At 45.3% G+C, this 15,928-nt stretch overlaps 1 protein-coding gene across 1 annotated transcript in view; it reads right to left on the bottom strand.

Moving 5' to 3' along the window:
- Positions 1–3,867: 3,867 nt before the first annotated feature.
- Positions 3,868–15,928, bottom strand: part of LOC126456399 (agrin-like) — a 335,045-nt gene continuing 322,984 nt past the window's right edge. The window contains exon 5 of the mRNA XM_050092152.1: positions 3,868–4,121. Coding sequence (XP_049948109.1) covers positions 3,868–4,121 — 254 coding nt within the window. The remainder of the gene's footprint in view (positions 4,122–15,928) is intronic.

Below are 15,928 nucleotides of genomic sequence, written 5' to 3'. Positions count from 1 at the left end.
GCAGGTCGCCCTCAGATATGAAACGAGCCGTTCCAGCCACCCGGATGCGTACCTGAGACCAGTAACCAACTATGTAGCCCCCCCCCCCCCCCCCCCGGTAGGAATGTTACGCAGTAAAATGACTTTACCCTATAGAAAATCACCTTCTCCGTAATATACTACGACCAGGAAGGACAACTCTCAGAAGTGTACGCTGCTGCAAACGTCTGTCACTTACAGACAACACAAAACTACGTGGCAGATATGGTCGACATATACATAGCAACAGATCAGACAAGAGATACATTCTGAAAAAACAACCCAGATTGACGACGAAGACCAACAGAAATATGCACTGGTGAGTGAAAACACTGTGAGCATCTGCTCAATAGCGTGCCCCTCTTTGAAACGCAATGGATTTGATAAGTCCTTGGAGGTTTCTGGAGACATGTGGCACCCTGTATTCTACACACAGGTGACGCAATCCTCCTGAATTACAGGCCAGTGGTTTCTGACCCAGGAACTGTCTCCCGATACCGTCCCAGGCGCGTTCTATCAGGTTCAGATCAGCCGAATTTGGTGGCCAACACAATGCTCCTCAGACCACTGTAACACGATTCTGGCAATGTGAATCGATACCTATCCTGCTGGAAGAAATCGTCGCTGCCGGGGAAGACATCAAACGTGATGGAATGCGGGTGGTCCGCAATAATGTCAACCTAGTCGTCAACTATTATGGAGCCTTCGATTACTACCATAGGTACTATCGAATTCCAGATGACTATCCCGACAGCATAATTCTGCCCCCAGCGCCCTGTGTCAATGGCACAATGCGTATTTCTAGCAGCCGTTCGCTTGGATGGCGGCGTATCTGGACTCGACCAGTGAGCTGTGTAACAAGAAACTTGATCCACCCGCCCAGGTGACACATTTCGACTGATCCGCGGTCCAATGTCGATGATCCCATGCTCACTGTAATCGTAACTAACGTTGTTGTTTGGTCAAGATGGAAATATGTATAGATGCCCTGCTGCGGAGCCCCATGTTCAAAAATGTGCGGTGAACGGTGTGCTATGAAAAGTTTGTGCCCGCACCAACATTTTATTCCGTTGTTAGATCTATCACAGATCGCCACTTATCCTGCGTTTAAGAGTGGGCAAGCTAACAACCACCACTTTCTGTCATCTGGCGCGACTGTCTAACTCCTTGTCACCTACTCGTTGTTTCCCCGCCCTTTAAACACTTTCTGCAATAGCATACTATAGTAGCATTCGAACAGCAGACCAGCTTCACCATCTCCGAGATGCTAGTTCGCAACCACAGGGTCAGAACAACCTGCCCTTAGTCGAAGGCCCTTATGTCAGCGGATTTCACAGCATCGTCACTAGAATGATCCCCCATTCGTTTCTGTTCCATTTATATACTTTCCTTACCGCTCGTATGCTGCCAATGCCACTAGGGAGCTTTCAGTCTTTCGGTGGGCAGTGGTCATAATGTTTTGATTTTCAGTGTATCATTCTTTCTTAGAAACTGACGTTCAGAAAAATAAGTGTCATCTTCACTGCGATTTAAGCGTTCTTTTTAAGACTCTAGTCGATTATGCTATTTACAGGCGGACCAGAGGGACAAGACTGTCTGCACGGATCATCCCCTAACATCCCTTAATTTTTCGACTTCAAACCAACAGCGAACAATTATGGCCTGGTGAAACGGCACATTGTCAACGATAGCATGAAGTCTGTGAATGGCTGTAAATAGTCTCCAAGTAGCCGAATATTACCATTTCCAGTCAATGATCGGTTCATTTCCACCAGAGCATTCAGTCCATCCCATGTAAACACAGCCCACACCATTATGAAGTCACCACCAGCCTGCACAGTGCCTTCTCGTCAAGGTTTCGTGGGGTCTGCGCCAAACTTGAACCCTTCCATGAGCTCTTACCAAATGAAATCGGGACTCATCTGACCAGACCACTATTTTCCAGTCGTCTCGGATCCACCTGATATCGTCAGGAGCCCAAGAGAGGCAATGGATGCGATGTCGTGCTGTTAGCAAAGAAACTCGCGTCGGTCGTTTACTTCCATAGTCCATTAACTAAATAATTTCGCCGCGCTGTCCTAACGAGTACGTTCGTCGCACGTCTCACTTTGATTTATACGGTTATTTCCCGCAGTGTTGCTCGTCTGTTAGCACTGGCAACTCTACGCAAATAGCACAGCTCTCGGCCGTTAAGTGAGGGCCGTCGGCCACTCGTTGTCCTTGGTGAGAGGTAATGCCTGAAACGTGGTATTCTCGGCACACTCTTCAAGCCGTGGATCTTGGAATATTGAATTCCTTAGCGATTTCCGATGTGGAATGCCTCATGCGTTTAGCTCCAATTACCATCCTGCGTTCACTCTGTGTGAATTCCGTCGTACGGCCGTAATGACGTAGGGAACCTTTTCACATGCATCACCTGAGCGGAAAGGACTGCTTCGCCGATGCGTTGTACTTTATCAGGTGTACCGGTATGAAATGAGCGTTTTTTTGTGAAAATGAAACACTAATTTTGAACTGAAAAGTAAAAACATTTTATTCAAAGTACTGACCATTGCTTTCCATACATTTTGACCATCGTTCTGGCAATTTGAGGACACCACACCAACAGAAATGTTCGTCTTTTGAAGCGAACCAATCAGACACCCAACTTTCGACTTCTTCGTAGGAATCGAAGTGTTCCTCAGCCAATACGTGTCCCATTGATGAAAACAAATGATAGCCGGAAGGGGCCAAGTCTAGTGAATACGGCGGGTGGGGTAGCAGCTCCCAGGCAAGTGTTTTGATTGTATCCTGAACGAGTCTTGCTTTGTGCGCAGGTCCAATGTCGTGTAAAAAAAATACTTTGCCATGTCTTCTCGCCCATTCTGGTCTTTTTTCGATCAGTGCATAGTTCAAACTGATCATTTGTTGTCTGTAGCGATTAGTATTCACAGTTTCACCGAGTTTTAGAAGCTCATGATACACCTCACCTTTCTGATCCCACCGAACACAGAGCATTGTCTTCTTGCCCAATCGATCTGGTTTTGCAGTCGATGTTGATGGTTGTCCCGGATTAACCCATGGTTTTTCCCGTTTAGGATTCTTAAAATAAATCCATTTTTCATCGCCAGTAACAATTCGATGCAAAGTTGATTTACTTTCATGTCTTTGAAGCAGAATTTGACAAATGGTTTTTCGGTTTTCCATCTGTCTTTCATTCAGTTCATGTGGCACCCATTTTCCACACTTTTGGATCTTTCCCATAGCTTTCAAACGGTCAGAAATTGTTTGTTGTGCAACATTTAGCATTGCTGCCATTTGATTCTGGCTCAAAGTGTCATCTTCATCCAATATTACTAGCAATTCGGCGTCTTAAGAACTTTTTTGGTGGTCTTCCACGTTCTTCATTTCTTACATCAAAATCATTATTTCTGAACCGTTAAAACCATCTTTTGCATGTTGCTTCTGATACAGCATGACCACCATATGCCTCGGCAAGCATTCGATGCGACTCTGCAGCACTTTTTTCAAATGAAAACAAAAAATTAATGCTTTCCGCAAACCATCACTTTCTGGTACAAAATTCGACATTGTTAACACGATGAAAACATATGATGATGTTTGTTCCATGACTTGATGTATACTAAGTATCTTTGACAGATGTCATACCAAGCAAACAAAAAAAAAATTTAGCTCACACAACAAATGTTCCCTATCGACACGTTTGTATCTTAACACTCATTTCATACCGGTACACCTGGCGCTACTGCCGGCACCTATATGTACGCATATAGTTATCCCATGAGTTTTGCCACATCAGTGTATGTAACTGTTCCTTAGTGTCAGAGACAAGAAATAGGGTTCACCGGTTCAGGCACGCAACTTACCGCAAGGGCCGGGGTGGCTGACGCGCGTCTCGTCGCGGTTTGCGCACGCCTTGGCGCGCAGATGGCACTCGCTGGCGTACGTGGCGCCATCGCTGCCGCAGACGACGGCGTCGGCGGCGGCGTCGGGGGCGGCCGCGGGGGGCGGCGGCGGGCAGTCTTCGAGGCACCGGCAGAGGGGGCGGCCCTCCACCGACTCACACTCCGCGCCCCACCAGCAAGGCGCCTCCTCGCATGGCTCTGCCGCATATACACACACACTGGTCAGAACATGTCTTCCCTCTCCTGTACAGCTTTATGACTGCGGTCAGTCCACAGTAATCTACAGGGTGTTACAAAAAGTTACGGCCAAACTTTCAGGAAACATTCCTCACACACAAATAAAGAAAAGATGTTATGTGGACATGTGTCCGGAAACGCTTAATTTCCAAGTTAGAGCTCATTTTAGTTTCGTCAGTATGTACTGTGCTTCCTCGATTCACCGCCAGTTAGCCCAGTTGAAGGAAGGTAATGTTGTCTTCGGTGCTTTTGTTGACATGCGACTCATTGCTCTGCAGTACTAGCATCAAGCACATCAGTACGTAGCATCAACAGGTTAGTGTTCATCACGAACGTGGTTTAGCAGTCAGTGCAATGTTTACAAATGCGGAGTTGGCAGATGCCCATTTGATGTATGGATTAGCACGGGGCAATAGCCGTGGCGCGGTATGTTTGTATCGAGACAGATTTCCAGAACGAAGGTGTCCCGACAGGAAGACGTTCGAAGCAATTGATCGGCGTCTTAGGGAGCACGGAACATTCCAGCCTATGACTCGCGACTGGGGAAGACCTAGAACGACGAGGACACCTGCAATGGACGAGGCAATTCTTCGTGCAGTTGACGATAACCCTAATGTCAGCGTCAGAGAAGTTGCTGCTGTACAAGGTAACGTTGACCACGTCACTGTATGGAGAGTGCTACGGGAGAACCAGTTGCCTCCGTACCACGTACAGTGTGTGCAGGCACTATCAGCAGCTGATCGGTCTCCACGGGTACACTTCTGCGAATGGTTCATCCAACAATGTGTCAATCCTCATTTCAGTGCAAATGTTCTCTTTACGAATGAGGCTTCATTCCAACGTGATCAAATTGTAAATTTTCACAATCAACATGTGTGGGCTGACGAGAATCCGCACGCAATTGTGCAATCACTTCATCAACACAGATTTTCTGTGAACGTTTGGGCAGGCATTGTTGGTGACGTCTTGATTGGGCCCCATGTTCTTCCACCTACGCTCGATGGAGCACGTTATCATGATTTCATACGGGATACTCTACCTGTGCTGCTAGAACATGTGCCTTTACAAGTACGACACAACATGTGGTTCATGCACGATGGAGCTCCTGCACATTTAAGTCGAACTGTTCGGTGACCAATGGATTGGTAGAGGCGGCCAATTCCATGGCCTCCACGCTCTCCTGACCTCAACCCTCTTGACTTTCATTTATGGGGGCATTTGAAAGCTCTTGTCTACGCAACCCCGGTACCAAATGTAGAGACTTTTCGTGCTCGTATTGTGGACGACTGTGATACAATACGCCATTCTCCAGGGCTGCATCAGCGCATCAGGGATTCCATGCGACGGAGGACATTTTGAACATTTCCTGTAACAAAGTATTTGAAGTCACGCTGGTACGTTCTGTTGCTGTGTGTTTCCATTCCATGATTAATATGATTTGAAGATAAGTAATAAAATGAGCTCTAACATGGAAAGTAAGCGTTTCCGGACACATGTCCACATAACATATTTTCTTTCTTTGTGTGTGAGGAATGTTTCCTGAAAGTTTGGCCGTACCTTTCTGCAACGCCCTGTATATCAGCACAATGATCTGTAATTATAGTAAGCAGTACAGTTATCAGCATCAGTACAGTAATTCTGTAGCTCTTAGCATTTACAAATACAGAGGGGTCCAAAAATATGTATCCACTGTTTAAAAGTCTGTAACTGGCAAACTAATTGACGGAGTTGTCTCGTCTTTGGTAGTGTAATAGTCTGTAATTCATGCAGTTGCCACACAAGCGTTGTATTGCGTTATATTGTTTTGTCAGATGACAGTCGCCAGATAGTGTTTTTTTCTTAGTTGCACCTAGTTACTCGAGTAAACATGGATGGCGCAAGGCTTACATTCGATGAAAGAAAGTCAGTTTTGAAGTGGTATTTTAAGTACGAAAGCATTATTGAGGTTCAACGGCAATGGCGAAATGAGTATCAAACAGAGCCACCGACACGTTTAACGATTCGTCGCATTCGAGACAAATTTGAAGCCGAAGGCTGTGTTAAAGATGTACACAAACAACGATCTGGACGACCTGTAACAGTAACAAGTCCAGCTAACTCCCGTCGTGTGTTACAACAATTCATTCGCTCATCACAGAAGTATGTGAGGCTGTGTGCGCGTGAAACTAGAGTGAGTCGCTCAAGTGTTCGGTGAATTTTGAAGACAAATGGTTCAAATGGCTCTGAGCACTATGGGACTCAACTTCTGAGGTCATTAGTCCCCTAGAACTTAGAACTACTTAAACCCAACTAACCTAAGGACATCACACACATCCATACCCGAGGCAGGATTCGAACCTGCGACCGTAGCGGTCTCGCGGTTCCAGACTGCAGCGACTAGAACCGCATGGCCACTTCGGCCGGCAATTTTGAAGACAGCAAAGTGGAAGTGCTACATCCCACGATTGCTACACACAATGAACGAGGACGACCCAGATCGTAGAATGGAGTACTGCGAGTGGTGCGCAACGATGAAGAGTTTGCAGAGATGATTGTGTGGTCTGATGGGGTACAGTTCAAACTCAATGGTACAGTAAATAGCCACAATTGCATCTAATGGTCCGCCGAAAATCCGAACGTCCATGTAGACAAAGCCGTGAATTTGCCAGGAGTAAATGTGGGGTGAGGGTTGTTTTACCGGGGCTTGATTTGGCCATTCTTCTATGACGGCACAATTACCGACCTTCAGAAGATTCAGACATCCATTTTACCTGCCATCCGAGACTTGTATGGAGGCGGAAGAGTTTACTTTCAACAAGATGGTGCCCCTGCCCACTACCAAAATCGTGTTGGGGCGTATCTCGACGAAAATCTACCAGGAAGATGGATAGGCCGTAGAGGTGCTGTGGAGTATCCACCACGTTCCCCAGATCTAACTCCTCTGGACTTTTACCTGTGGGGAACACTGAAGGACGTCGTTTATCGACAAAAGCCACACACATTGGATGAACTTCGAGAATCCATCGTACATTCATGTGCAAATATCCAACTGAACACGTTGCAGTCAGTAGTTCGTGCTGCAGTTCGGCGGCATCGTTTGTGTGTGGATGTTAATGGTGACCATTTCGAACACCTACAGTGATATCTTTAAGTAGGACTTTAAGCTACACTTTAACCAAAAATGAGACAACTCCGTCAATTAGTTTGCAAGTTATGGACATTTAAACAGTGGATACATTTTTTTGGACCCCTCTGTATAATCCCATAAAGACTGACGATCCTAACGTCGAGAGAATAATTCTTGTATTGAAAGAGTGCGATTATAAATCAAAAGATCCGTCGTCGCCTGTTGCCTAGTTCACGTCTGTAAATGACTGGTTGGACAATACCAATTTGCGCCGCCGTTCGGAGTCTACGTTACACTATAGGTCTCCTGGTAACTTACCGGCATAGTTTAAAGGCCAAGGGAAGGCGAAAGCATACCACATCCAGTACGACAAATCATGGTAAAGCGCTGTGGTGCTGAAACCAAACATTGTGTTGAGGACAGCTTAACTTACTTTTTAAATAGCAACAATTTGCTATTCACTTGGGGAGTTTGTTATTCCATAAGCTATCTTTAAAGCTGTTGCAGGCATGTAGCCGTATACTCGCTGTAGGAGCTAACTACTTCAGTAAAACCTATTGCATTCGGGAGAGGCCTTATGAGATGGAGAGAATTATCTTGGAAGTTTATCGTCGCTGCGTCTTGCTTCCAAGGCCATTAGGCCGATAAATACCCTGCAAGGCTACTGAGGCAGGATCTAGGAGGTAGCATATTCGGGAGCTGGTGGTTAACTTGAAGTGCTTTAATGTCAGCTGCGCTGTCCCTCCTCTCCTGACGTCAACGACAGGCTGTCTGCGACGAAATAATTGATAGATAAGGACTTTTATTTGTCGTATAATTGCTGGTGTGACAATGTGTCGCCACATCGCAGGTGCAAATCGTAGTATAATCAGGACTCAGATGAACCCGAAATGATATTCATAAAAGTCATATCTTCTTCTATTTAAGTGCGATTCTTCGAAGCTGATCCTTTTTGCTGACAAGACGTAGACTCAGAGAATTTAGACATATAATGTTGAATTACGTTCGAGGGAAAAGTTTACGATATTGTGAAACAAACGAAGACTTCATATATCGATGTTTCAACAACAAGGTTATCTCAGGTGTTAATGTCCTTTTACATGCACTTTTGTAATAAGACTATTTAACGACATGGCTCTTCTTGAGTACGTAAACGTATAAATAAGTCACTTCAAATTATACCAATAGCCGCAACTCGTCAGTACAGTTTAAATATTAATGTTCACGTCAGCTATGAATCTCCGTCAAGGATAACACTCTTGTTGGTAATCAGGATAATGCGTTTTCAAATATCACTCTGATACTAGTTCTAACTGGGTCGCAAGACACCAGTAATTACCAAAGGTCAGAATTAGATCGAGTACTGTTTGATCTATTGCGCTCTGTAATAACACGACCCTTAAGGCTGGCAGGCTGTTACGTGTAGTAATGGTGTAAAATCGCCCCAACAAGATGGTCCTTGGATTGTACGAGTACTTTCAGAGCAGTGGCGGCGCTGAAGTGCTAATTGAAATTTAGGTAAACATTCCACCTGCAGGTCACCGCAAAAATTGTATCTCTATTGAAAAAAGTACTCTTAGAGGCAGTCCGGGATCGTTATTGTTATTTAAGAGCCATAAGAAGGAGACAGAAAGCTAGTTTTCCAACACTATCGATTTAAAAGGCGCCCATTACACATCAACCGGGATACGCAGCGTCAAACTGCGTGAATTTAGTGGACCTGGCGACATTTTTTTCACATTAAAGATGTACGTCTTTCAGTTAGACTGTGATGGTCTCTTTGTGACTACAAACAGTCAAGGATTGTAACCAGAGAAAGGACACAAGTTGAGGCATGTAACGTGTTTCACTCCTTTCATTACGACCACTCTTTGGTTTGCTGTATCTCGTTAAGCGAACATACTTACAACAGGTATTGTAGTGACAGATATATCGTGGAGTATACTTCTAGAATTGTAAGGAGCAAGTGATACTTTTTGTACTCTTGTGCTGTAAGGGCCAGCAAATTTGTAAGAATATAAATGGGACATGAGCTTTTTAAGCTCTCTCCTGGACTGCGGTCGTCAAAATACGCTTAGGAAAACATTTTAGCCAAAAGCTTACTTTCGCTGCTAAGGTACCAAATTGCAAATTGATCTTTTCAATATTCACACGAACCAGGATCGTTGCATAGTGTGTCTGTAAGAATGGCCGGCTTGAGAGCCCAGCGAAAGAAGGTCGAGAATATGTAGAATTACACTCCTGGAAATGGAAAACAGAACACATTGCCACCGGTGTGTCAGACCCACCATACTTGCTCCGGACACTGCGAGAGGGCTGTACAAGCAATGATCACACGCACGGCACAGCGGACACACCAGGAACCGCGGTGTTGGCCGTCGAATGGCGCTAGCTGCGCAGCATTTGTGCACCGCCGCCGTCAGTGTCAGCCAGTTTGCCGTGGCATACGGAGCTCCGTCGCAGTCTTTAACACTGGTAGCATGCCGCGACAGCGTGGACGTGAACCGTATGTGCAGTTGACAGACTTTGAGCGAGGGCGTATAGTGGGCGTGCGGGAGGCCGGGTGGACGTACCGCCGAATTGCTCAACACGTGGGGCGTGAGGTCTCCACAGTACATCGATGATGTCGCCAGTGGTCGGCGGAAGGTGCACGTGCCCGTCGACCTGGGACCGGACCGCAGCGACGCACGGATGCACGCCAAGACCGTAGGATCCTACGCAGTGCCGTAGGGGACCGCACTGCCACTTCCCAGCAAATTAGGGACACTGTTGCTCCTGGGGTATCGGCGAGGGCCATTCGCAACCGTCTCCATGAAGCTGGGCTACGGTCCCGCACACCGTTAGGCCGTCTTCCGCTCACGCCCCAACATCGTGCAGCCCCCCTCCAGTGGTGTCGCGACAGGCGTGAATGGAGCGACGAATGGAGACGTGTCGTCTTCAGCGATGAGAGTCGCTTCTGCCTTGGTGCCAATGATGGTCGTATGCGTGTTTGGCGCCGTGCAGGTGAGCGCCACAATCAGGACTGCATACGACCGAGGCACACAGGGCCAACACCCGGCATCATGGTGTGGGGAGCGATCTCCTACACTGGCCGTACACCACTGGTGATCGTCGAGGGGACACTGGATAGTGCACGGTACATCCAAACCGTCATCGAACCCATCGTTCTACCATTCCTAGACCGGCAAGGGAACTTGCTGTTCCAACAGGACAATGCACGTCCGCATGTATCCCGTGCCACCCAACGTGCTCTAGAAGGTGTAAGTCAACTACCCTGGCCAGCAAGATCTCCGGATCTGTCCCCCATTGAGCATGTTTGGGACTGGATGAAGCGTCGTCTCACGCGGTCTGCACGTCCAGCACGAACGCTGGTCCAACTGAGGCGCCAGGTGGAAATGGCATGGCAAGCCGTTCCACAGGACTACATCCAGCATCTCTACGATCGTCTCCATGGGAGAATAGCAGCCTGCATTGCTGCGAAAGGTGGATATACACTGTACTAGTGCGACATTGTGCATGCTCTGTTGCCTGTGTCTATGTGCCTGTGGTTCTGTCAGTGTGATCATGTGATGTATCTGACCCCAGAAATGTGTCAATAAAGTTTCCCCTTCCTGGGACAATGAATTCACGGTGTTCTTATTTCAATTTCCAGGAGTGTATGTACATTGTCTGGTGGCGCGTCAGTTTAATTTGTTCAAAATTGTAATAGCAAATGGTGATTATGCTTTAGGAAGAGTGAGAAAAATTTCTGTCGGCAGTGTAGCAAATTTTGGCACAGGGTGTTTTCTGGAGATTAAACGCTGTTGTAGTAGCAAAACGACGTGCTATTAGTCACAAGTTAGACGCAAACGAACAGCAGTGGTTATCCCTAAGCCATTGGGCACATATTGTACCTCCAAGGTCCGGTGAAACACTAGAGATAAACAGGGTTCATACGATATGAATTCCGAACCACAAAAATTGTTTATTTCTTCGCCCATCACATCAACAGGAGTGACCGAAACTATATATAGAGAAGTAAACACGAAACATCACCAACGGCACAAACTTTTCAGTTTAATGCCAACTGGTGTTGAGCGACTACCATCTGTTTCAGGTGATACACATTCACCTAATGAATGTCACATTGGTAGCACAAGCGCCGGTTTCCGATTAAACGGCACTGACACGTTTACTTCAAAATATCGCTTAGATGATACTGTTGCCTGTACTATTAAATTTGATAGCAAATGGATTGCAATCAGGGATAATATTGGTTATTGAATATGAACTTTTACTATTTGTATCTTTCATCTGAGCTTTCTTTAGAAGAAGATTAGCACCAACTACTGAAGTAGGAATGTAACGACTACCAGAGAGAATTCAGCCTTTTGACCTCACACAAATTCCACTACTCAGTATAGCCATTCTTCTTCCACAACGAGTAACTATAACATTAGCAGACTATAGTTTATTACACAAGCATTACGAGGACTATTTTTCACATTTTTATTACGATTATATTTCACAAAACCTACGAATACTGAGAACCACTTGAATGACCACAGAGCTTAAATGAAACAACAAGTTTACTGTTACCAGTCACCGTTTTATTTTTTCCACGACACGTTTCGAAGGTTTAAACCTCCATCATTGGGTGGATTTACATTAGTTAGTATTACATATATGCGTATGTTGTGTTACGATTTGGAGGAACTTGTGGCACTGCCTCCTCCAAAATCGTAACACAACATACGCATATATGTAATACTAACTAATGTAAATCCACCCGATGATGGAGGTTTAAACCTTCGAAACGCGTCGTGGAAAAAATAAAACGGTGACTGGTAACAGTAAACTTATTGTTTCATTTAATGTCAGTAACAGTCACGGTAAAGTCTAGCCTAAAAATGTTCGCATTTAAAGTTGACCACAGAGCTTTAATAAATTATGTCTGAAGGCACTTTGAAAACGCCAACCTGTGAATGATTCCCTAAGAGGCAGGGATTAGACTGTATTACGTGAAGTTGGTGCAGTTTGATGTTTGAGTATGATACTGAAACGGAAGAGTTAGCATCGTCCCATTATTTTCCCTCAAGATAATCTATGTTGTTTAGTATCAATGGCACACTGGTCGTGTTCATATTCTGTTCAGTAACTCAGAGCCTTTGGTGAAGAGATGGACACGACTGTGCTTAGGCATTCGCGTTAATCGAAAGAGGCTAACCATAGAAAACCTAAAGTTGCCTGGTCGGACGGGAATGTCAACCCTGCTCCTTCTGAATACGAGACTAGTGCTACAAAGGTTGGGCAAATAGTGTAAACACCCATGGGACACAATGTACGGTCGCTTTTGGAGCCAACAGCAGCCTTAGTAATCGAGGGGTCTATGGTTATAAATCCTGCATGGTCGTTAACTAAATTTCGTACCATTTCTCTCAAAGAAAATGTTCTCACTCGTCGATAGATGTTGTATGAGGATAAAAAGAAAGCTGTTATTTTTTTTCTTTTGCCAGTAAGGACCGTATTCATAAATCGTCGTCTTGGACACAAAGAAAGGTACAAAGGTACTTTATTTCGCCCTTATTCTCTTCAAACCAGCCTAGATCTACATCCAAGCTCCAAAAGCCATGTTAGGTTGTGGGGAGGAGGTTACTTCTGGTACCACTATCTACACTACTGGCCATTAAAATTGCTGCACCACGAAGATGACGTTCTACAGACGCGAAATTTAACCGACAGGAAGAATATGCTGTGATATGCAAATGATTAGCTTTTCAGAACGACACCTACAACGTGCTGACATGAGAAAAGTTTCCAACCGATTTCTCATACAGAAACAGCAGTTGACCGGCGTTGCCTGGTGAAATGTTGTTGTGATGCCTCGTGTAAGGAGGAGAAATACGTACCATCACGTTTCCGACTTTGATAAAGGTCGGATTGTAGCTTATCGCGATTACGGTTTATCGTATTGCGACACTGCTGCTCGCGTTGGTCGAGATTCAATGACTGTTAGCGGAATATGGGATCGGTGGGTTCAGGAGGGTAATACGGAACGCCGTGCTGGATCCCAACGGCCTCGTATCACTAGCAGTCGAGATGACAGGCACCTTATCCGCATGGCTGTAACGGATCGTGCAGCCACGTCTCGATCCCTGAGTCAACAGATGGAGACGTTTGCAAGACAACAACCATCTCCACGCACAGTTCGACGACATTGCAGCAGCATGGACTATCCGCCCGGAGGCCATGGCTGCGGTTACCCTTGACGCTGCATCACAAACAGGAGCGCCTGCCATGGTGTACTCAACGACGAGCCTGGGTGCACGAATGGCAAAACGTCATTTTTCCGGTTGGATCCAGGTTCTGTTTACAGCGACATGATGGTCGCATCCGTGTTTGGCGACATCGCGGTGAACGCACATTGGAAACGTGTATTCGTCATCGCCATACTGGTGTATCACCCGGCGTGATGGTATGGGGTGCCATTGGTTACACGTCTAAGTCACTTCTTGTTCGCATTGACGGAACTTTGAACAGTGGACGCTACATTTCAGATGGCTCTACCCTTCATTCGATCCCTGTGAAACCCTACATTTCAGCAGGATAATGCACGACCGCATGTTGCAGGTCCTGTATGGGCCTTTCTGAATACAGAAAATGTTCGACTGCTGCCCTGACCAGCACATTCTCCAGATCTCTCACCAATTGAAAACGTCTGGTCAATGGTGGCCGAGCAACTGGCTCGTCACAATACGCCAGTCACTACTCTTGATGAACTGTGGTATCGTGTTGAAGCTGCATAGGCAGCTGTACCTGTACACGCCATCCAAGCTCTGTTAGACTCAATGCCCAGGCGTATCAAGGCCGTTATTACGGCCAGAGGTGGTTGTTCTGGGTACTGATTTCTCAGGATCTATGCATCCAAATTGCGTGAAAATGTAATCACATGTCAGTTCTAGTATAATATATTTGTCCATTGAATACCCGTTTATCATCTGCATTTCTTCTTGGTGTAGCAATTTTAATGGCCAGTAGTGTATTTCCCCCTTCCCTGTTCCATTTGTGAACGGCGCGGGGACAGAATGAGTGACAGTAAACCACCGTATTAGCTCTAATTTCTCGGATTTTCTTGTTGTGGTCATTCCGCGAGCGTTGTGTGGGAGAAAGTATTAACTTGCCCAACTCATCGCGGAACGCATCTATCGGAGTTTCAATGGTAAACCTCTTCCGTTTGTGCAGTATTTCTCTGGTAGCGTCCACAACTGGAGTTAGTTAAGCATCTCAGTAACGCTCTCGCGCCGATTAAACTGTCGTGTGACGCTACGCTCCCCTCTTCTTTGGATCTTACCTCTTCTATTAATCCAACTGGGTAGGGATCCCAAACTGATGAACAGTACTCAGGAATCAGTAAACGAAGCGTTCTGTAAGTCACCTGTTTCGTGGATGAATTGCATTTCCATAAGATTCTTTCGATGAATCTCAGTCTGACATTCAACTTTAGATCGCTCCGGGTTGTTACTCCTACCTATATTACGGTGATTTGTCACTAGTAGTGTAATTGTACAGTAGTAAATTTCTTCGACTTTTTCCTTGCAACATGCTACGCTTACTTACATTAAGCGTCAACTGCCAGTCCCTTTTTGAAACTATATTCTCGTTTTTGATTTCTGTTAATCCGGATAGGCACTGTTAATTAATAACGTACTACACTATAACATGGTGTGTTCGTGTGAATCGTTTTATGAAAAGAAATTATGTAAGCTTCCCGCATAAAAATACGAGGTGAAGGACCTTATCTTTTACCGTACTTCATCAAATGTAAGACGAAAAGCTTTTTTTCTGACTGTGAGAGGATGGTACGCTTCTCCATGGGGAGCAAATTTTTTGGGTAACACTCGTTTCACAACATTTTCTGCGAAAGTGACGTCATTTTGACAACACGCAATATCGACAACTGCAGAGATTGCTTTCGACTTTCATTAGCGTTTGATGCGAGCCTCTCTCGCAAACAGCTCACACATGCTATTAGCGTCACAAATATACTAACCGAAAGCGCCATTGGTGTGCAAAAAATTTTGTGAGATGTGTGTTACCCGCGGTATGTTTATGACAAGAAAGAATATGAATGCTATTTCTCTTCATTTCACTCTCAAGAATTTAAGCTGTCCTCTCAGGTTCTTGCCTAACCACACACTCTGAAATCGCTACATATTCAGAACTAAATGGCCAAGTATTTATTTCATCATTCGTTCTGTAATCAGACTTTAAATAACAACGAATATTAGAGAACATACTTGTATGAGATTGCCACGAAAGCCCGACAATGTGTCAATAACGCTAAGATTTAAAAAATATTTGCAAGGGGTGTAGCAGGATACGAACCAACATCTTTCAGCTTAGTTAACCACGTCCTACGACTTACTCTTTTAATATTTTTTCATGTCTCGATTACCACAATATTTCTTGCAGCCTTACATCGTTGTTGCTTATTACCGTACATTTAAGTATAAGGTTGATTCCTTTGTGATACGTCTTCAGTGCGCCGTTGCCTTGAAACGGCATACTGCAAGTTATAATATAAAACAACTACTACATCTACATGTACATCCATACTTCGCAACCCACCTGACGGTATGTGGTGGAGGGTACTTTGAGTACCTCTATATGTTCTCCCTTCTAT

Source organism: Schistocerca serialis, chromosome 2 (genome assembly GCF_023864345.2).
Source record: "Schistocerca serialis cubense isolate TAMUIC-IGC-003099 chromosome 2, iqSchSeri2.2, whole genome shotgun sequence".
In the NCBI taxonomy this organism is placed as follows: domain Eukaryota; kingdom Metazoa; phylum Arthropoda; class Insecta; order Orthoptera; family Acrididae; genus Schistocerca; species Schistocerca serialis.
The sequence above is the reverse complement of the archived record's forward strand: the minus strand, read 5'-3'. Positions and strand labels throughout refer to the sequence as shown.